The 21143-nt window shown below is 40.9% G+C and overlaps 1 protein-coding gene and 1 long non-coding RNA gene across 6 annotated transcripts in view; one reads left to right on the forward strand and one right to left on the reverse strand.

Moving 5' to 3' along the window:
• PDGFRA (platelet derived growth factor receptor alpha) overlaps nt 1-18294 on the forward strand; it is a 57944-nt gene extending 39650 nt beyond the window's left edge. For all 5 annotated transcript variants that reach the window (XM_079989990.1, XM_079989991.1, XM_079989993.1 and 2 more), the window contains exons 13-23: nt 556-660; nt 3093-3203; nt 3914-4067; nt 5121-5287; nt 8067-8182; nt 8457-8579; nt 9288-9399; nt 10130-10229; nt 11432-11537; nt 12029-12264; nt 13657-18294. In XM_079989990.1, coding sequence (XP_079846116.1) covers nt 556-660; nt 3093-3203; nt 3914-4067; nt 5121-5287; nt 8067-8182; nt 8457-8579; nt 9288-9399; nt 10130-10229; nt 11432-11537; nt 12029-12264; nt 13657-13804 — 1478 coding nt within the window. In that variant the 3' untranslated portion in view covers nt 13805-18294. The remainder of the gene's footprint in view (nt 1-555; nt 661-3092; nt 3204-3913; nt 4068-5120; nt 5288-8066; nt 8183-8456; nt 8580-9287; nt 9400-10129; nt 10230-11431; nt 11538-12028; nt 12265-13656) is intronic.
• Nucleotides 18295-20455: 2161 nt separating this feature from the next.
• LOC307223777 overlaps nt 20456-21143 on the reverse strand; it is a 41913-nt gene continuing 41225 nt past the window's right edge. The window contains exon 3 of the long non-coding RNA XR_013842270.1: nt 20456-21089. This is a non-coding gene — a long non-coding RNA (uncharacterized lncRNA). The remainder of the gene's footprint in view (nt 21090-21143) is intronic.

The raw sequence follows: 21143 nt of genomic DNA on the forward strand, positions 1-21143 counted from the left end.
TAGCCGTTCAGGGTGCTACCATGTCTTTGTTATAGACTGTTAGACTAATCTCCTCATTGAGGGATCCTTGATCTGCTTCATTTCTTGGGGCATATTTTGAAAACCACTGCTCTGAAGACTCAAATGTAGGCCAGTTTAAGCAAAGCATTTAATGCAATATTGCTGGGATGAGATAAACCAAACTGCATTTCACTGACCAGAGCTGTTTGCTTATGAATGATTTACTCTAGAACAATGTTATTAATGTCAATGGAGTTGTCTTGGAATCATGATGCTGTAAGGCTGTAGAAGAAATGGGTTCAGTCTAAGAAATGGGTGTCAGAACTCTGATAAATGCTCAGATTTCTCATGTGAGTAGGTATCTCCCACTCATTCAGTTGGAGGAACTGGCTCATCATGTGTTAATGGGTTTTTAGAAAATCAGACGGACAAAGGAACACATACCTTCCACTTTCAAATGCATGCCAGCAGCAGGATCGCAAGAATGCTAGAAGCTGTGAAGTAAGATATGATAGGTTGCCTCTCAGTAATTAGCAACACTCCATTTTTTTACAGGACGAATCCTTGGCTCTGGAGCTTTTGGGAAAGTAGTTGAAGGAACTGCTTATGGATTAAGCCGGTCACAGCCTGTGATGAAGGTGGCTGTGAAAATGTTGAAGCGTAAGTGTTTCTTCAGGTTGTAAGTACTCCAATCCATCTCTCTGGCTCATGCCAAATTGTGAGAATAGCTGAATTAGAACTTAAAAGCAAAATTAATGGGCATGATATTTACCATGACAGTTTTCCTTCTGGATGCTTTTGATTCCATCAAGTTGTGTCTGCTTTTATGTCTTTATTGCCACTGTGCCCATTCCGCTGCTTCAATCTGTGGAGATGGCACTGTGAAATGTACCACATTCTGTAGCTGTGAGAAATTGATATTTTAGTGTGGTGGCACTTTGGTGCTCCCTTCCTAACGACATTTCATTGTACACTTTTTGGCACCTGCTTAAAACATTTTTGTTTAGGGAAGCCTACCCAAAAATGTTCATGTTGACGTGCTTTAATATTTTAAACACTTGTAATGGTTTTTTAAACTGCTTTATTGATAATTTTAATATTTCTTGTAAATGACTTGGACGTTTAACTACAATCAAGTGTTGTGTAAACCTGGTTTAGGCCTGGTTCTGGCACAGAAATTGTTTTGGTCAGCCTGAAAGCATCATATGAGACCTTCCTTTGAGTGGTCCACTCCATGAGATGTCTGGAGGACGTGGGAACAGGCCTTTTCTGCAATGGTTCCCCAGTTGCAGAATGCTCTCCTTAGGGAGGCTCACCTGGTGCCTTCATTACATATCTTTAGGCACCAGGTGATAACATTTCTCAGTAACCAGGCCTTGGGCTGATTAAACATTCCATGACCAAAGAACCAGTTGCCCTTCATCTGCTGTTGGATTCCAACTCCCATCAGGAACTATGGGATGTGCAGCAGAATCTGAAGGACTGCTGGTTCCCTTGCCCTTGACATATTCTGCAATACTTAGCATGATAATGTTATTCATTGCTTCAAAGCAATGCTTCAGTTCTGAGCTTATTTGCTTGGAATGGAAGTAGATTCAATTGATTTCAACAGAACTAACCCCAAAGTGAATGGGTAGAATTCAAAGCACCCCCTGAGACATTTGTAAGAAAGTCATGCATGCTACTGGAGTGGGTGTCACTGTCTTGAAACTCCCGTAACAAGCGATCAGAAGCTTCCCTTCACTGTGGGAGGCAAACTCAGTTAAGACTACAAAGCATACTTCTTTGTACACGACTTACTTATACACACATGCACAGTTCCTTTGGAACTTGTCCACGATGCTTAGAATCATCAGAAGCTGTGATCGTCAGAGACCATAATGCTAGAAGTTGCCGGTGATAAAGCCAATGGGTCTGCTTCAAAGGTATGCCTTTATAGGACCAGAATACAAGCTACTACTCATGGTGGCTGTATGCCACCTTGACGATCCCAGCAGTAAGTCTCCAGATATCAGATTCTGGAGCTCAAGGGCAGGAGAGTGCAGAAGTTTCACAAAGGCATGTGGTTGACCAGGGGTGAAGCTTTATTTCACCTGGGTCAAAGACCCAGTTGGGCATCACCCTCACACACTTTTGTGTACACACACATACACACAGGATGGGAACCTCAATGGTATCCCTCTGGAGGCTTCACCCAGGGCAAAAAAAACCCCCTCCCCCGTAGCTACAGTACTGTGAGAAACAGGATCATGGTCTAGATAGGCCTTTAGTTTGATCCAACAGGGCTCTTCTCATGTTCTTAAGCCTTTTACTTATTTACTATTAACTTAAAGAAATGTCAACTAACATGTTTCACTATCTGTGCCCACTTCTTGTGCAAGTGAATCCTATAAATAAATGGAAGGGTTTGTTGTGGGCTGCTGCTATGCACTCTGGCTAAGGAAGACACAGGAGCTTTGATAGAAACAAAATTAAATAAAATTAGCGTTCAGTGCAATTTTGAGTTTCTGTGCTGTTCCTCCCAACCCCATAACATTTTAACGAAACCCCAATGTTGCAATGTTTGACACGGGTAGTAGCAGAACAGAGAACAATCTGTAACTTAAAAAATGTGAAGCTGGCATAAAATGGTGCCAATTAAACCAAACCAGACTGAACCCAAGCAAGTTCAAATTGGTTTATCTTGAAATTAGGCTCATGTTAAGATAAGCTGATTCAGAAATTGACCCAGTTTAATGAATTAAAAACGAATCCTTATCATACAAGTGCACCATTGTTTGTTTGTTATACAATACATGCCTTCTAGTTGAGAAACCAATCATTTTAGGCTGCAACGCTATACCCATTTAGCTGAGAGTAAGTCTCATTGAACTGAGTACAAGATCCGTAGGTTCTACTGTCTATGTATAATTATTTTATTTCCCGGCAGCTTTTACCCCTGACAATACTTTTTCCTCACAAAAACCCGATCATAAGACCATAATTAACAGCATGTTACTGTAATTATGTATTATCTTATCACTTTATTGTCATTTGTATCTTATCTGTTCAATGCAAATTCTGATTAGCTGCTCTATTCATTTTTCCAACAGCCACTGCGAGATCCAGCGAAAAGCAGGCTCTTATGTCTGAATTAAAGATAATGACCCATCTTGGACCCCACTTGAACATAGTGAACTTGTTAGGAGCTTGTACGAAGTCAGGTAGGTTTGGTTAAGAGTCTTCTCACACCACTGAAATAAGGAACTGAGCAGCTCCTTGATGTTCTGTTTGCTTGATCTCACTGACCTAGTATTCAGACAGGGAGGCAGACTCCATAATTTGCCAGGTCAAAAGTTAGCTACTAGACTAGATGGCTGCTGAGAGTCATTCCACCATAATTGATCTATACTTATTTGCCCACATCGTATAAACATCTGCCTGCTGTAGCCATCATAGCATCTAGGTTATCAGGCCTACACAATCTGTGACCCACCAAGCCAAACACAGAATGTTTAGCCCTTGATGGAAGCCCACCTGGACCTTAAAAACAGCAGGGTTCTTGTGCATCTGGCGTGTCACAATTTACAGCTGATGGGCCATGAATTGCAAAGGCCTTATTCAGATTGTCAACACTTCAGGACAGGGTTTTATAGGTGTCAATGCAGGAAAGCTCAGACCATAGCTGGGAATTAATAAAAATGCATTTCCTGGCTCCAGGAAATGCCCTCAGGCAAGGACACTCAACAGCCTGCTTTAATCTCAAAAGGTGAGGTATGCATCCCAGGAATTCTCTCAGGCCATCTCTGAGACAGTGGGAGAGTGAGTTTCTTGCTGACTTTAGACCTGACCTCACCAACCTGTGGAGATGACCCTGGCAAGAGGCTAAGCATTTTGATTCATTTTTTTGCCCTTTTTATCCCACCTCCATCAGGTCCAATTTACATCATAACGGAATATTGCTTTTATGGAGACTTGGTGAACTACCTGCATAAAAACAGGGACAACTATCTGAATCGACATCCTGAAAAGCCCAAGAAGGACCTGGACATCTTTGGGATGAACTCAGCTGATGAAAGTACTAGGAGGTAGGGTTTATTTTTCAGGTCTGGAAATGGTTCTTTCTTTGGGTAAGTTGCATAGAATTGGGAAGTGGGGTGCAGTAGGTCATGTAGCTTTTGTGATGGCAAGAAAGTTGAATCTGATGTGAAATGGGGGGGGGCATTTTGCCAAATATTAATGGGGGGCAGTGAAATTGTCCAGCAGTTTTTCTCAGAATTCCCTCCCCCTGGAAAATGTTGGTTTGTTTAATGTTGAATGAAACACTATTGTGGGTTCATGTTGGAGGATGAAATGGGCTGAGGAGAACTGGAAGGTATAGACATCGAACCCACTTAGTATTCAACTAAATTTTACTCATAATAGACCTATTGAAATTAACTAATTTCAGTTAATTTCAGTAGGTCTGCTCTGAGTAAATACCAATTTCCTGACAAGAGTATTAAAGTAGATCCACCTTTGCACTCAGAATTCATGGGTGGCAAAATTTGCCTTTTCCACCAAAAGAAAGAAAGACTGAAATTCTCCAACAATTCAGGGGAAGCTCAAAAAAACAAAGAGTGCTATTCAACTAAGAAGAGAACTGTTGAAATTAAGGGACCTAACTTACTCGTGAATTTCAGTGGGTCCACTCTGATCAAAACTTCGTCGAATATTACTGGGAAAGTTTTTAAATTTGACAGAAATTTCTTTTCTGAGAAATTTCAGGTCATTCTTAATTTTGAGGGAAAGGATCGTATTATAACTACAGCCATACCTTGGAAGTTGAACGGAATCTGTTCCGGAAGTCCATTCGACTTCCAAAACCAAAGTGCGGTTTCTGATTGGCTGCAGGAAGCTCCTGCGGCCAATTGGAAGCCCCACAAGCCCCGTCGGACATTCGGCTTCTAAAAGAACGTTCGAAAACCGGAACACTCACTTCCGGATTTCGATTGTTCGGGGGCCAATTTGTTCGGGAGCCAAGGCATTTGAGATCCAAGGTACAACTGTATATCTACTCTGTTTTGTGAGTAGAGATGAATGTGGCACAAATCCCCACCGTAAACTTATTTCTCTATATTGCTGTTCCGCTTTCATTCCAGCTATGTAATCCTATCCTTTGAAAACAATGGTGAATATATGGATATGAAACAAGCAGAGACCATGCAGTATGTGCCGATGCTAGAAAGGAAAGACAGATCGAAATATTCTGACATCCAAAGGTCATTGTATGATAGGCCTGCTTCATATAAGAAAAAATATGTGTCAGGTAAGTTAAGGTGCATTTCTAATATAAACCTAACATTCTGCCTTAATCCCAAGTAGTCATGGAAGGCTTCCCACGTGATACACCACTTATTTTTATCTGCTTTTTCAGTGAGATGCTGAGCTGAGTTTGATTATTTAATGGTTTCCTGCTGCTAGTTTTTACATTGTTTCCCTCTTCACTGATTTTTTTATGGGAGTGTGGAGCTAGTCCATGCCATATTTTAGGCTGCTGATTTAGTTCTATTGTATTGAGGTGTTTCTGTTTTTATGCTTTTACTGTGTATGTGAGCTCCCATGGGGAAGATTTGCCCTGAAAGACAGGACAGAGGGGCAGGGGGAGGAAATAAATAAATAAAAATAAATACATCCTCTTGAAGTAGAATGCCCTTGTAATGTTTCTGTGACAACTGCATTTAGCCGGTACTGCTATTTTATTGATTCCTCTTGCATAAAATTGTAGCTCACGTTTATCTTGTTGCGAAAGGTGTCTTTATTCAGACTTTGCTTTGGTTCCTTGAAACTGAAAACTTTGACACAGAAAATAAATCATTAGATTATTATTTCCATTATTCTAAATAAGCAGAGTCCAAAAGCAAACTGAGTTGTTGTGGGTAGTGATGGAGGAGATATTTGATTTGGTTCACGTTGAAAGGTGGATTTTTGTACCCAGTATAAAATTACAAGTTCACAAGGTAAGATAAAACATGGGGGGAAATTGTTAAGATACACCCGTGTAAAAAATTAAAAAATTAAAAACCTTATAAACATTACATGATTGTTATTGTATTTTAACAATATTTTTTATAAACACTGCATTAGGTTAAGTTTAGGATAAGTACAATAACAAACACAGCCAACCTTCCAAATTCACACTGAATTTTGCAGTGCACTTCTCCCACCAAGTAATGCACACAATAATGCATGTACTGGGGTAAAATGTGCATATAAATGCATATATTCCTGAAAATAACATAAACAATGCATTATGTTAGGGAGAACAGCTGTGCAAAAAATATGTATATTGGGCAAGATTTCATTAAAAAATGTGAATATTGGGAGAAATTTGCACTTAAATGTTGATGGATTTTCATGAGGCCCTTTGCAAAAAGAATCACAAACTGATGTGGAATTGAAAAAATGAGAAATCAAAATTGATATATTTGCCTGGCCCTAGTTGTGGGCCCCTTGGGACTCACACCCAGCAATGCAACTCACCTTGCCAAATATACTTGAAAACCTGAAAGAAGATAGGTTTTACAAGGAGAAGAAAACTTGAACTATGGGTTTCTGCAAGCGGAATCAATGAATGGGCCTATATCTAAGTTGTGGGAGTGGATGACAGGGCAGCGCAGCAGGGCCTACTCGACCTCCAGTTGGTTAAGTTGCTATTGCTTCCTTAAGAGGTAGAGGGAGGCAGTAGGTTCCCTGCACCTGTGTGCAAAAACATTGGTGAAGATCCCTAAATAAAAATGCTGCAGGAATTCAGAGATCCTCTGAAAGTAGACTGCTCCTTTCACCTTGCCACCACCACGCAGCACCATAATGACCATTCTTGCAGATATGAAGGAAGTTGGTTGGCGGAATGGTACCAAATTATTATTATTATAGCTAGTAAACAGCCAGTGTCATACGTGGCACTTGTAGTAGCTTTGATACCTTTCTGGATTCAGCAGAATTTTGAGCCATTTGGCTGGGCTATTTGTTAGGGATTCATTTCCAGCAGCCTCACTGTCCTCATATAGAACACTCCCAAATGATTTGTAGAGTATTAAATTGAGGGTTAGGAAAGGCCCATATGGCTAACTCATCCCTTTTACCGTCCTTTGACTAAGAAATCTGATCTGCGGCATTCAAAACAGGTTGGGTCACTCCTGGCTTGTGGTCTCAGAACCTGAATCTTTTCCAGACCCAGGCTTAAGAGGCTAGTCAGTTCTTGTATTTCACTGAGCCAACAGGGTAATTGAATAGCTAGGTTTTAGACAGTTTGCTGCCATCATTTTCCAGGACAAAAATAAGGATAACTGCCCATAGAATCACTGGTCTTTGGATGGCATTGAATGGTCCCCATCAAATAGTTAACCAAGGAACTTGAGAATTCTGCAGGGCTAGAAGAGACAAAAATGGATTATATATAAAAAAAGTTGACAAGACTATGCCATCTCTAAATCATTGCTTTGGGTATAAACCACAACTGGAATAAAGTACAAAAACAAGCTGTATAATATGTAGGTGGCACTTTTTTAATCCTACAATTTCTTGGAAAAAGTCTATAATCAGCGGAGAAAGGACAGCTATATTTGGTATTTGTACCATTTTTTTTTACGGCAGTGTCTATCGCTGATTGATGCAAATGTACAAGTGAGCCACTTGTTTTGAAGAAATGTTTTGGAAGAAGATGTTGGAGTGCTGGTCCCAGGGAAAGCGGAGAAGAATGCCATTGGCTATGTGTAGGAAGACAGCTAGAAAATACACTATCTGTTTATTCTCTGATGTCAGGGGTGGACAGCATGATGCCCTCCAGATGTTGTTGGACTTCAGCACCTATCATCCTTGACCACTGGCTGTTGGAAACTGTAGTTCAGCAATATCTGGATGGCACCACAATGGCTGCCCTTGCTCTGCATAGTTTAAAAACAAACTTTTCCTCAGTTCAAGTGAGTTCCTTGCAAACAGGTATGTTCTGGAAAGATGATGGACTGAAACAGATTGTCTGTTCGATGTATGCTTTCAATGCACCTTCATGTTTCAGATGGTTTTTTCTTTTCATCTTCCCTACTCAGAACTAGATGTGAAGAACCTCCTCTCCGATGACAATTCAGAAGGCCTCACTTTGTTGGACCTGCTCAGCTTCACTTACCAAGTTGCACGGGGAATGGAATTCTTAGCTTCTAAAAATGTGAGTGTCTAAAAGGAAACGGTGAAGGGATTGCCTAGCTTTAAACGATGTTTGTTTTGTTTGGGGAACTTTTAAAATGTGTTTGATAAAAGAGCAGCCTACAAAGTTTTAGGGTTTAGAGTTTTAGGGTTGCAATACTGAATGAATCTATCCCAGGGTATTCCAATTAATCTTTTTTTCTTACACATGCTTTCTGAAGTTCCTTCCAACATGAAATATTACGTATTCATATTCTATGCCTACATTCTACTCATGTAATTTATGCATCCCACAGTGTGTTCACCGTGATTTGGCAGCACGGAATGTCCTTCTGGCTCAAGGAAAAATTGTGAAGATCTGTGACTTTGGTCTGGCTAGAGACATCATGCATGATTCAAACTATGTGTCTAAAGGCAGTGTATGTACCTTTACATTTATTACCTTAGACTATATCATTAGAAAACATAAACTAATGCAAGCAGTGCTTTGGGATCTTTTGTGTGTGTGTGTGTGTGTGTGTGTGTGTGTGTGTATAAAATGAAATTAACTGACATTCAGATAACAAACACCCATTCAGTGTCTCCAATCAACCTATTCATGCCAAACACAACCAGCATCAAAGCACTCTTTACACATTACGGAAAAGTTGGGTTTTAATGTTGTCACCCATCCCAAGCTTTTGAGATATGCTAAAAATCAAATTAAAATATACAGTGGTGCCCCGCAAGACGAATGCCTTGCAAGACGAAAAACCCGCTAGACGAAAGGGTTTTCCGTTTTGGAGGCGCTTCGCAAAACGAATTTCCCTCTGGGCTTGCTTCGCAAGACGAAATGTCTTGTGAGTTTTTCCGACTTTTTTTTCCTCCCCCCCCCTATTTCTAAGCCGCTAAGCCGCTTATCTGCTTATCCGCTAAGCCAATAAGCCGCTAAAAGCCGCTAAGCCGCTAATAGCGCTAATCCGCTAAGCCGTCAATGGGCTTGCTTCGCAAGACGAAAAAACCGCTAGACGAAGGGAATCGCGGAACGTATTCTTTTCGTCTTGCGAGGCACCACTGTATGTACTGGTGAACATCTCCTTTTATTATTGTTTTGTAACTACTCTTATTGATTTTTTGTATTCTTGCAGACCTTCCTTCCAGTGAAATGGATGGCACCTGAAAGCATTTTTGACAACCTGTATACAACATTAAGTGACGTCTGGTCTTATGGCATTCTGCTGTGGGAAATATTTTCTCTTGGTAGGCATCCTCATTACTTTGGAACATAAAAAGAATGGAACTTCAATGAATAACTGGAGATTTGCCAATTGTGCTGTGTAGGCATGTGGCTAGAGGCTGGTCGAACCCCTTTAAAATGTTTAAATCCAACGAGAAGACTGACTACAAAGATAAATATAAAAAAGCAGAAGGTCATATCCCTAATGAGGCAGAAAGGAACACCATGCTCCTGACTAGATGATACCTTGCATATCCTGATTCTTATCCAAACTACAAATGATATAATCCCCCCACTAGACAATGTTTCTTCTAAGAGATGTTTATAAAGGCAGGTCTTGGATTAAACCAAATTTCACCACAGGAAAAGAATAGATTTGGTGCCCCCCATTTGTTCAATATTGGTTTTTTAATTACATTTGAAGCCCCATTTTATAACTTGGATGCATGGTTTGCAGACATGATTTATCCCTGTTGTTTGAGGTGATCCTGAAAAGTAACCCCCACGTAGGTTGCAGGCTTACTGTACTTAATTCTTACATCTCACTCACTAACTGACTGGCTGGCTGCCTCACCCTTATGTACATCTGAAAGCTTGACTGAGAATATTCTAGAAGGTTTGAGGAACATGCAGTTCTCAGAAAATCTTGAAAGGGTCTATATGGTCCTAAACATTCAAAAAACGAATCCATGCATAGAATTTATTTTACTTCAACAAACATTATAATGACATCTATTTCCCCTTGATTTTCAGGTGGGACTCCATATCCTGGCATGATGGTTGATTCTATGTTCTATAATAAAATTAAAAGTGGCTACCGAATGGCAAAACCGGACCATGCTACCAGTGAGGTGTACGTATTCTTTTCGTCTCATTCTTCTACAACACCTCAGGGAAATTATGTACAGAGCACTTGGACTGATCTAGAAGCGCCCTCATAGCATTCAACCCAAACATACCTAAACCTCTCCATGTTAAACTTGGGAAGCAGGCAGGCACAGCCCTGCAACTTTGCAGCAGAACCTGGCTGTGTATGATGTTGATTAACTTTCCTCCTACAATGCGTTCTTCTCCCAGGTGATGGGTCTCAGCCAGATGGGGATCTAGCCTGAGCAGGGTGGTCAGATGCTAGGCTTCTATAAAAGGGAAGCAAGGCAAACTCAAGCACATCCAAATTCAGGTTCTGGTAAGGCAACAACTAGGAGGACAAGTTTTAGGCAATGTCAAACAGAGGTCAGGTTCCATTAAGGCAGGAGTGGGGCTCTGCAGAGGCTGCCCTCACCATTGGCCATACTGGCTGGGTCTGACGATGTCTAACTACATCTGGTGGGTCCCATAGATTTGGTTCTGGTGAAGCAATATCCAAACACTTTTGGTGAGGAAGACCAGGGACATAGGAGGAGGCTCAAACATGGCTTCAATGGCAAGCAAATACAGACCGAGATTTAAATATTTGAGTAACTAGCTCCATTGGGTTTGAAGGGCTTAGCCAGCTTCAGAAGCTGTCAATTCTGGTGAAACCGGGGAGGCAATGGGTTCTGCTAAGGCTTCTGGGCTGGAGTAATCAGAGCTCACAGATGGCAACACAGCCTCCTCAGGCTGGAGAGATGTTGAAGGCATGGACTCCAGCTCAGATATTCCTTGGCAATGGGGACATGAGGCAAGTCTATTTACCACTCCAAAACTTCTTCTGAATCTCCAGCATTGGACCCCAATATCATGCCACAACATCACTCAAAAAAACAACACACTTTAAAAGAAGTTTCCTTTCTAAAACAAGGTGACAAACATGCAGATAAATGCATGGTTGGTCATGTGGCAATTTTAAGAGTAAAAAGGGATAGACAGTCCACCCAAAGCATGGGGAACGGAGCAAGACTGATGGCTGAGCCAATCCTCAGTTCATCAGTTTGCACATTTGTCATGGCACCTGCAAAACTAGGCTTCCTCTATGGCTCTCTTTCCCCGCATTATGTCTGTCTTTATACTGTCATCAATTTGCTTCAACATCACAAATCATTAAGATATTCCCTCCCGCCTCAATACTGTTCACAGGTATGACATCATGGTGAAATGCTGGAACAGTGAACCCGAGAAAAGACCTTCTTTTTACCACCTGAGCGAAATAGTTGAGAACCTGTTGCCTGGAGAATACAAGAAGGTTTGTCCTTTTGGAAACTGGGTTGCTTCTAGGATTTCAGAAGAAGACATTGCTTGGTTGTGCCATTGACTCTTGGCTCTTAAGTGGGGTAAATAAAATGTTGTTTCATGATGACACTGCAGAAAGTGGCGAAAATGCGGAGACAGAAAACCCCACCATAATATCCTATTGGCCCTGTAGCTTCCTCGGTCCCGCGCCTGATGTCATGTGATGTCAGGACAGGTGGGTGTGGTTTGGGCCTAACCATGCCAGAGGGCAAATGGAGAGGCCTAGTGGTTTTAATTAGGCTCCTGAAGGCCAGAAGTCCCACCCCACTGCCTTAAATGATGCTTCTGACCCCATGTGACCCAAAACACTACTCATGTGCAAAAAATTCATTGAAAGGAAATCTTACCAGGTTTTATAGAGATTTAGAAAGATCCTATTTTGGGGGAGTATGGGATGGAGAGCCTTAAACAATTCCAACCAATTTTGTTAAATATATATTTCAGAGCTATGAGAGAATTCACTTGGACTTCTTGAAGAGTGACCATCCCGCTGTCACACGCATGAGAGCGGACTGTGACAACACCTACATTGGAGTCACTTACAAGAATGAAGACAAACTGAAGGACAGGGAGAGTGGATTTGATGAACAAAGACTCAGCGCCGACAGTGGCTACATAATCCCCCTGCCGGATATTGACCCTGTTTCAGAAGACGAACTTAGCAAAAGGAACAGGCACAGGTACACCTGATTAAAGTTCACTGTGACCTAAATCCCGACATAATTAGCCACTAGGGCTGGATGGATCAGTCTATTTCTGTGCTATTATTAATTTTATGTCTGTCACTGTTTTCGCATTGATCTGCAACTTAAAAGAATATCTACAACAATGTACATATTTAAATAACGGTTTCCCACAAAGCATGACAGAGCAGTGTAGTCAGCATCACATTTGTAACCCCAAATGCCAGTTGGGGCAGAAGATGGAGGGGAGCTATGCAATGCCAGTGACTGCAGTGGGGCTGGCTTGTGATCTGTCCCTCTCTGCTCCCTGAGTGCCCAATTTGGGTCTTCTGGTCCTATCAATGGTGGGAATCCTTCTGACTGTGTTTCCACTGGCTCACAAGTTTGGCACAAGTGGAACAGGGAGCTCTGTGCCAGAGGATTCTTGCTGGCACCATTCTGCTGAAAATCCCTACCCAACCTACGTAATCCCACCCACCCACTCACAGCAGACTAGGAGTCTGGATTGAAGCCTAGATGTATTTTTTCTTCAAAGTATGCATTTCTAAATGTACTTTTTTATAATAAAATGCCAACATTTTGGTTGACCATTTTGGTACCTTGGTTGAGCCAAGAACTCTGCAAAATTCAGTGTGAACTCTGAAGGATAACCACATTGACATTAACCTGGGAACTGCAGATCAGGTCACTATTGCAAAGAAGAAGCCCCTCAAATATCCCTGTTACCCACTCGAGGCAGCGTATCCTTGATTTAAAACGTGTTAAGTAATTTGTCCTTGATTAGTGATTTCAGTGCTGAATATAGGCAGCTTTTTACCGTTATAATTTATCATTATGTGCACAGAACTAGTGGCTGATCTGATCTTCTGTATTGTCCAGCAAGTGGTGGAGTCCAGATAGTATTTTACTATTCTCACGCTTCCTCAGATTTATGATTTGGGGAGCTATGTGCTCTATTCATCCCTTGTTTCCTGAGATTTGTCATCAGGTGTAGACCTGTGCTAGACCTTTAGTCCTACACATGGTAATGGTGAAGCTCAGCAAGGCTGACCTGCATGAATTTAATGCACTATCTGGGATATGCTCCCAGAACCCTTTGCAATGAGCAGTGGTTGTGTGACAAATGCACAGGGATTCCTCAGCAAGCAAGCTGATGTGGAGAAGTTTCCCCAAAGGTAGAGAGCTTGAAACACTGGTAGCATTAAAACATTTCATGTAAGAGTGAGTCTCTTTGGGGAACTTTTCTTTTGGACTCCAAAATTATGTGGCATGTGCCTTCTGATGAATTCCTAAGGAGGATTTCTGTCGCCCCAAGCCAATTGAAGAATGTGTTCTTCACAGTGTGTTTTTAAGTTCCTAAATGTTTTCCCCTGTGGTCTTCTTACACAGTTCCCAGACTTCTGAAGAAAGTGCCATCGAAACTGGTTCCAGCAGCTCCACATTCGTAAAGCGAGAGGACGAGACCATTGAGGATATTGACATCATCGATGACATTGGAATGGATTCCTCAGAACTGGTTGAGGACAGTTTCCTGTAATTCCCGAAGGAAGTAGTGGACATCTTTTGAGGGGTGCGAGACAAGAAAGAAAGAAAGAAAGAAAGAAAGAAAGAAAGAAAGAAAGAAAGAGAATCTCAACACATAACTCATGGATTTTTGACTCCCTAAGGAAAACCACTTTAACATAGATGGTCGAGACTTGCAATCCTAAGTGTCCCCACAAGGGACGCAAAGATCTCACCCGGATTTGTGAAACAAGAAGACATTTAGAAACCAGCTTTTAAGCACTTCCATAGCATCTCAGTACCATCTGCTGTTCTGATAGGTGAGTGGATAAAGGAAAAGGCCATGGACAGTCCAATTTGTGTTTCAAGGGCATTCACAACTCAGATGAATAACATTTCCACTATGGTGAAACATCACCCATGTAATTATGTAAATACCTTACCAAGATGTTTTGTGGCATATGTGGAATAGGCATTTTTTTAGAAGACCTGTGTATTTTCTTCCTTCAGTCTCATCATAAGCTGCTGTTGAACTATCACATGAGATGAAGTACATGCAAAAAAAGAAAGAAAACCACTTTTGAAACTCAAACTAATTGGTACTAGGAAACCTTTTTACCTTTTTTGCAGCTAATACAAATAAAATGGAATTACAGTAATTTCTAACCTTATACAATAGCTTAGTGAATCAAGTGAGACTCTTCATAACCATAGAAGAATAATTGTTTACCTACTGCTGTTTTCAGTATCACTAAGTATAGTTTATAACTACTCCTTGCCCTTTCTTAAAAACACAGTACTGAAAAACACTAATGAACTAAAGCATTTTAGCATTTATACATTTACAAGAAACAACTGTTCTATTTGATAGTTAATGGCTTTGGTAAATTAAAACTAGTTTAGGAAGTAGGGAAAGCTAATGTATTCTATGGCATCCACCCTTAGCAGAGTAGCTATCCTAATGCAATGAATTTATGTGCTGGTGAATCCTCCTTTGATTCAGTGGAACTCTTCAGAAATTGAAGTTTATTTTTAAACCTTCGTTTGCAACCAGGTTCCTCAAGTTATTGCACAAAATATGTGTGGCTAATCAATCAATAGAGAGGCTGCTTGGAGCGGTTGAGAAAAAGAGCACATCGGGAAGTTTGTTTGGGGTTTGCATGTGACAAATGGATTGGATGCACCAAATGCTCTTTCTGAAAACGCTACTTTCCGAGCCTGAGATTTCCAATTAAGTATGTAGCTACTTTGGAAAGAAAGGAAGAAAGAAAGAAAAAGTTCTACTTTTGGTATAACAGAAATGGAACCAGATCCTTTTGCCCTTGTCAAGTTTTTAGCTATAACGTTGGACGTTAACAAGGACAGCGGACGCTCAGGTTGCGAACGTGATATGTGCGGGAGGCACGTTCGCAACCCGCAGCGCTGTGCCTGTGCACACGCGGGTTGCGATTTGGTGCTTCGGCGCATGCGCAAAGCGCAATTTAGTGCTTCCGCACATGCGCGAGCGCCGAAACCCAGAAGTAACCTGTTCCGGTACTTCCGGGTTCGGCGTGGTGCGCAACCCGAAAACACACAACCTGAAGTGACTGTAATCCGAGGTGTAACTGTAAAGAGTTTTTTCCATCCACACCAATGGGCACTGAATTGGGAGTGAAGCAATTGTTTCTAAACAATGTTGCATTTTTGAAGGAAATACATTTAAAATATAGGATTGGCTGTGACCTCTGTGGTGTGTGTATTCAAGTGGCATATCTGTCTCTGTAATGTGTAAAATGGCCCCAAGCAGTTGCTGATCCTTCTCTTAGTCATTCTCACACAATAGTTTGAGATCAGTCCTTCCTTAATCTGAATATAATGTGTCTGACAGTGTTTCTGTGATGATTTACGATGCATTCCTGGATGAGCCTCATTCAGTTCTGTGGGACTTATTCCCAGCTAAGTGGGCACACTTGCAGCCCTAGGCTGTGATTTTCTCACAGTCTATGGAAATCATGAACTGGAATCAGTCAGTGACATACAGGGTGCATGAACGTATAGTGCACAAAAAGAAATTCCATGTTTTTCATAAATCCAGAGCTTGAGCTTCATTAAAGAGAAATGTCACAGGGTAAACGTGCAAAAGAGCTGTGCCATGAGCTCGAAAATTCCTGTCCCTTAATCCTAGACATGTATGTGGTAGGCAACAGTTGCTCACTGGTGGGGAAAAAGGAACTTGACATATTCTTGGCATATTCTGTGTAGTTATAATAAAACATACCGAGACTCAGACCTGGGTGGAATCTACACAAATATAAAAAAACGTTCCAAAAATGCTTTTTTAAAAGCGTTTTTTAAAAATACATTGAATTTTCCATAAGGCTCACCATCCCCATCTAGTGTCACATTGTATATTACACTTAAAACATGCTTAAAACATTTTATTTGCAGTTGTATAGCTGAGTCCCTGGTATTGAAACCAGATGGTAGAGCATTAATTGATGCAAATGTGGCCCAATGTGGATGCTTGCTGGATTTCCTATGATATCACTAAGAGCAGCACAGGGTAGCAATTGGCCAGTGGTGAACAACCATTTTGAGCAATACAACTTTCTCTGTGCCAAACTCGCAGGCTTACCTACCATTACAGCTATGGCTCCCTACTTTGCTGATGTGATAGTTAAAGGACAAACAGATGAAGGCAGCTTGTGCTGGAGACAGTGCTGTGTTGGAACTAAGCTCCACAGCAGTTGATAAGCACCTAGCAGGATTAAAAATGCAGTGTAAATCAATGCTTTCAACAGACTCAGAAGTACGCAGCCATCTCTTTTGATGCTAAATAACTAACTACAACTTAAACATGAAGCATCAAGTGATGCTTCAGTGCATTGAGTGAAAAAGAGCTCAGTTTGATCTCCCAAAATAAGTGCGGAACCATATCCCATTAAAATTAATAGGACTTAAATGTGGACATAGGGATATCTGTGGTAAATAATTATTTGAGGTGCTGAATGCCAAAACGCAATGGGCCCAGTATAAATCTGTGCAAATACTTGGACCAGATGACTAAGTCCAAGCCTTCGAGATATTCTTCTCTGCTAAATCCAATTTAGTACAAATGTGCCAGTGCAATGGATGGAAATTGCAAACACCTTACTTGCGTGTGTGTGTGTGTTTTGCATTACTGCACAGGGATCAGGTCTTCTCACGTTTCACAGGCTTTCCTGTTTCACTGGCTACTAAAGAATAAGCTACAATAATTCGTACCTTGGTTTTTCTTTTTCTTATTGTACTTTTTGTTATGTATCTCACAAAACAAACTCATGCTAATCCCATATCTTGCTTCAGGTGAACACAGATCCCATTGCAATGCACATCTGCCCATACTGCATGTCATAGATGGGGCTCCATTTTAATTTCCTGTCTACGTTGCAACGTGGATGAGCACATTTATCGCCACCTACCGTACTCTCTCATGTTAGTTATGCCCAACATGTTTTGGGCAAGGTAACTATAGCTGGATTGGGACCAAGTTCTAGTTGTGGACCAAAATATGCAGTATTTTTTTTTAGATTTATAATCCTATGAAAGGTTCCTGACACTGCAATGGACTGCACATCAGAAAACTTTACAAAGGCAACACATTAATGCAGGAGGTACCTGTTAGACTAAGGCTTGCAATCTTGTATTCACTTACCCTATCGAATTCAATGGAACTTACTTCTGAGTAGACCTATATAAGATTGCAATGTTAGTCTTTCAGTATTAGCCTGGGGAAAAACCCTGGATTTTGTTACTGTCTTGATGATTTGTTTTAGGAAAGGCTTCTTTAGACTCAGCCCTCCAGATGTTTTGAGACTACAATTCCCATCATCCCTGATCACTGGTCCTGCTAGCTAAGGATCATGGGAGTTGTAGGCCAAAAACATATGGAGGGCCAAGGTTGAGGAAGCCTGTTTTGGATCTTAGTGACTATTTCTCTGTGACTCAGATTTGAGAAGCTTTCAGAAAAGATATACCCAGCTTTTGTCTGTTCTGTATTTGTATCATGACAATCGAACCTTGCCTGTGAAACACAACTTTCTCATTTTGAATGGCCCTGTTCCTTACAATGTGGTCTGCAAATGTACAAACAGTCCTATGATATAATGAGGGACATAAGATAAGGTGATGTTATACATCAATATGTATATATGTATTTTTATATCAACTTTGAGAGTACTGCCAAAACATTTATGACAAGCTGTATCACTGCCTTTGTTTATAATTTTTGTTTTGTTTTTTTGTTTTTACTGTGATATACTCCACAGGCACGCTAACTGTTGCACTTTTAAATGTCCAAAATTTATATTTTAGAATGATAAAGAAAAGCGAGAAAGAGTTTCCATAAAGGTGGTATTGTGAAGTGTTTGAGAAGAACCAGTTGGAATGAGTGACCATAGGTACAAAATGTAATACAAGTGCCCCTGTTCTTATTTTTGTCTTTTTAAAAAAACCATGTAAATTAAGATCTTTATATTTCAATAAATGATATATAATTTAAAGATACCTAAGAGGGTTTTTTTTTACTCTTGGCTCAGAGCAGGGCCTTTCCTGTCAAGCAGGCCTCACCCATGCATGTCTCAGTTCAGTTCATCTCTTCTTCTTTTTTTAACATAATTTTTATTGGATTTTTCCATATTTCATTTTAATTCAATACACATATTCACAACATCTTATTTGCTCAAAGTGAGCTTTGACTTCCTTCTACCTCTCTTTCTGACATCCCTATAGCCTATAACATATCTTTCGCATTCCCATAATCACTTCTTTGTCTATAATCACCTTAAGAAATCACATTATTTATAAATCAGCATCATAATTTCACATTACAAAACCTTTCACGTTAATGCTACAAACGTTTTTAAATGAGCACAGTTTTCTTTCAAATAATAAATAAATTTGCTCCAGTCCTTTTGATATTTTTCTTCGGGCCGATTCCTAATTCTCCCCGTCAGTTTGTCTCTTCTTAAACAAATGGTAACTGGCAGCATCACTGTGTGATCCTATACATGTCTACTCGGGAGTAACTCGTATATTTGAGTTCAGTGAGATTTACTCCTAGTTAAGTGTGTCCAAGATTGCAGTTTCAGAGTACAATCCTAAACCCTTGTGCCTATTTCTGAGGGGGGAGTTGGGGATACTGCATAGATTTCTGTCTTGCTGATGTCTGCTGGTGGAAACAGGGGTCCAATGTGACAGAGGCCCTGAAATGAGGTAGGAGGTAAGAGCTGGGATATTTCTCACACCGGACACTGAACAGGGAAAGCCTCAGAATGAGGAGTTGCAGGATACCAGATACACTGGATACACTGGATCTAAGGTCCTTTGGATCTGCTGAGGGGCAGAATCCTCGGGATATGGCAAAAGAGCTACAGTGAGGGCGGAAAGCATTTGATCTGTCGACAGGTGTCTTTTCTACAGGTACTGTTAACGAGCTGGGATTACAGGTAAGACCTCAACCCTTACAGCAGGTGCTTCTAACCTCAGCTCGTTACATACAGTGAAGATACCAGGTAGCCTGACATCTGGCTGGTTGATAGGGGATCAAATACTTATTTCACTCATTATAATGCAAATCCATTTCTGACTTTTGTCTTCTGGGTTTCTGGGGGTTTTCCTGTTCTTATTCTGCCTCTCACAAGCTACAATAAACCTACCATTAAAATTATGGACTGGTCATTTTTTCGTCAGAGGGCAAATTGGCAAATTTAGCAGGGGATCAAATACTTTCCCCCCTCACTGTAAAAGCAATAGAATTTCACACACACACACACACACACACACACACCAAACAAACAAACAGCTTTAAAAACTGCAGAAGAGTAAGAACCCAAAATCCTAGCTTCAGCAGAACCAAATTGGTTTGGGTGAGAAAATAAAAATATCTTAGACAGGCAAAAAAAAAAAAAAAAAAAAGAGGAGAAGCTAAGCAAACCTTCATAGGGACAATGTTCCAAAGCCAAAACTAAAAAGGGACCCTTCTTCCCTAGCAGCCATCAACTTGACATCGAAGGACAGGGATGTCCCATTGTGCAGACAGGTATGTGTAGAAAGAGCCAATCCTTTTGTTGCAAAGCATGCTAGAGCTTTGAAGGTAAGTAGTAGCAGTTTGAATTGTGCTTGAAAATGAACCAGGAGCCAGTGATAGGGCAGCCATGTCTCCTCTTTTACAGAGGACAGTCTTCTGTTTGATGGTATCCTCTATTTGAAAGGGCTGGTCTAAGTTCCATTTTGAAGAAGAAAAGGGGGGGGGGGACCTTGCCACTGTGCTAGCAGAAGCCCCTTTGCGAATTAGTTTAACTCTGTCTTCAATCCAGATTGTAGTTTAGAAAATCCCTCCGTTTTTCTTGAACACAGTTTCCCCCACTTCCATCACTTTTCCATATCCAGAGGGATTTATTATGCACATTCCTTGAGTTGGGTTTCCAATTTGAGCAAGGGGGCAGAAAGAAATTTTATTTTCTTCCGCCTCCAAGGCTGCTCCCACCCACTTCCCCTGAAATGACCCATCTCGTCTCCACTTCATTTGAAGTGAGATTCATCTACCATTCGAGTCGTCGTCTTTACAAAGAAGGGAGGGGAACATCTTGCCTTCTGCCTCAGGTAGCAAAATAGTTTTGGCTGGCCCAGTCCATGTCCTTAAAAAATCTTGAACAGAAGCAAACATTGGTTAGTCTGATAATAATGCTATCTCTGCGGCTTGTAGTATGTGCCTCAGAATGCCTATTGATGGAATCACAGATGGAGAGAATAATGCTGAGCTTAGGTCCTGCTTGCAAGCTTCCCATGAGCCTCTGCTTGGCCATTTTGAGAAGAGGGTGCTGAACTAGACAACCCATTGGCCTGATCCGCAAGGCTCTCTTTATGATCTTAGCTTTTCTCAGAGTCGGCCACAAGGTGGAAGTATTGTTCAAGAATCAATTAAGCTTAAGGCACTAATTCAGTTTTCCACTGGCATCTTCTTCCCCACGGCAAAGAATTCTCTGGAAAACAACTGGTGGTCTCAGGACTGCAATTTATTTCCTATTACGAAGTATTTCCTGGCTTGCTCAGCGTTCTGAAACCATTTTTCATCCGGACTCACCATTTTGATGCAGTAAAAAAGTGTGTGTGTGTGTTTGTGTGTGGTTGTTTTTGTTGTTTTGCTAAGAGGAATTCAAGGTATCAGAAATGGGGAAAGAGCAGAAATGGGGGGAAAGAGAATTAATTCAAAAGTTGCACATTTTCATGTGAAAAGATATGTTTAGCTTCTGAATGTGTACTTAAGGTCAAACCCACCTGATTTGGACAGAATAAAATGCCTCTCAAAAACTCGAGGTTACCAGCATGAGTCTGACTAAGTTGCGGGGGGCAGT

This window comes from Podarcis cretensis, assembly GCF_951804945.1.
Source record: "Podarcis cretensis genome assembly, chromosome: 9".
Taxonomy (NCBI): domain Eukaryota; kingdom Metazoa; phylum Chordata; class Lepidosauria; order Squamata; family Lacertidae; genus Podarcis; species Podarcis cretensis.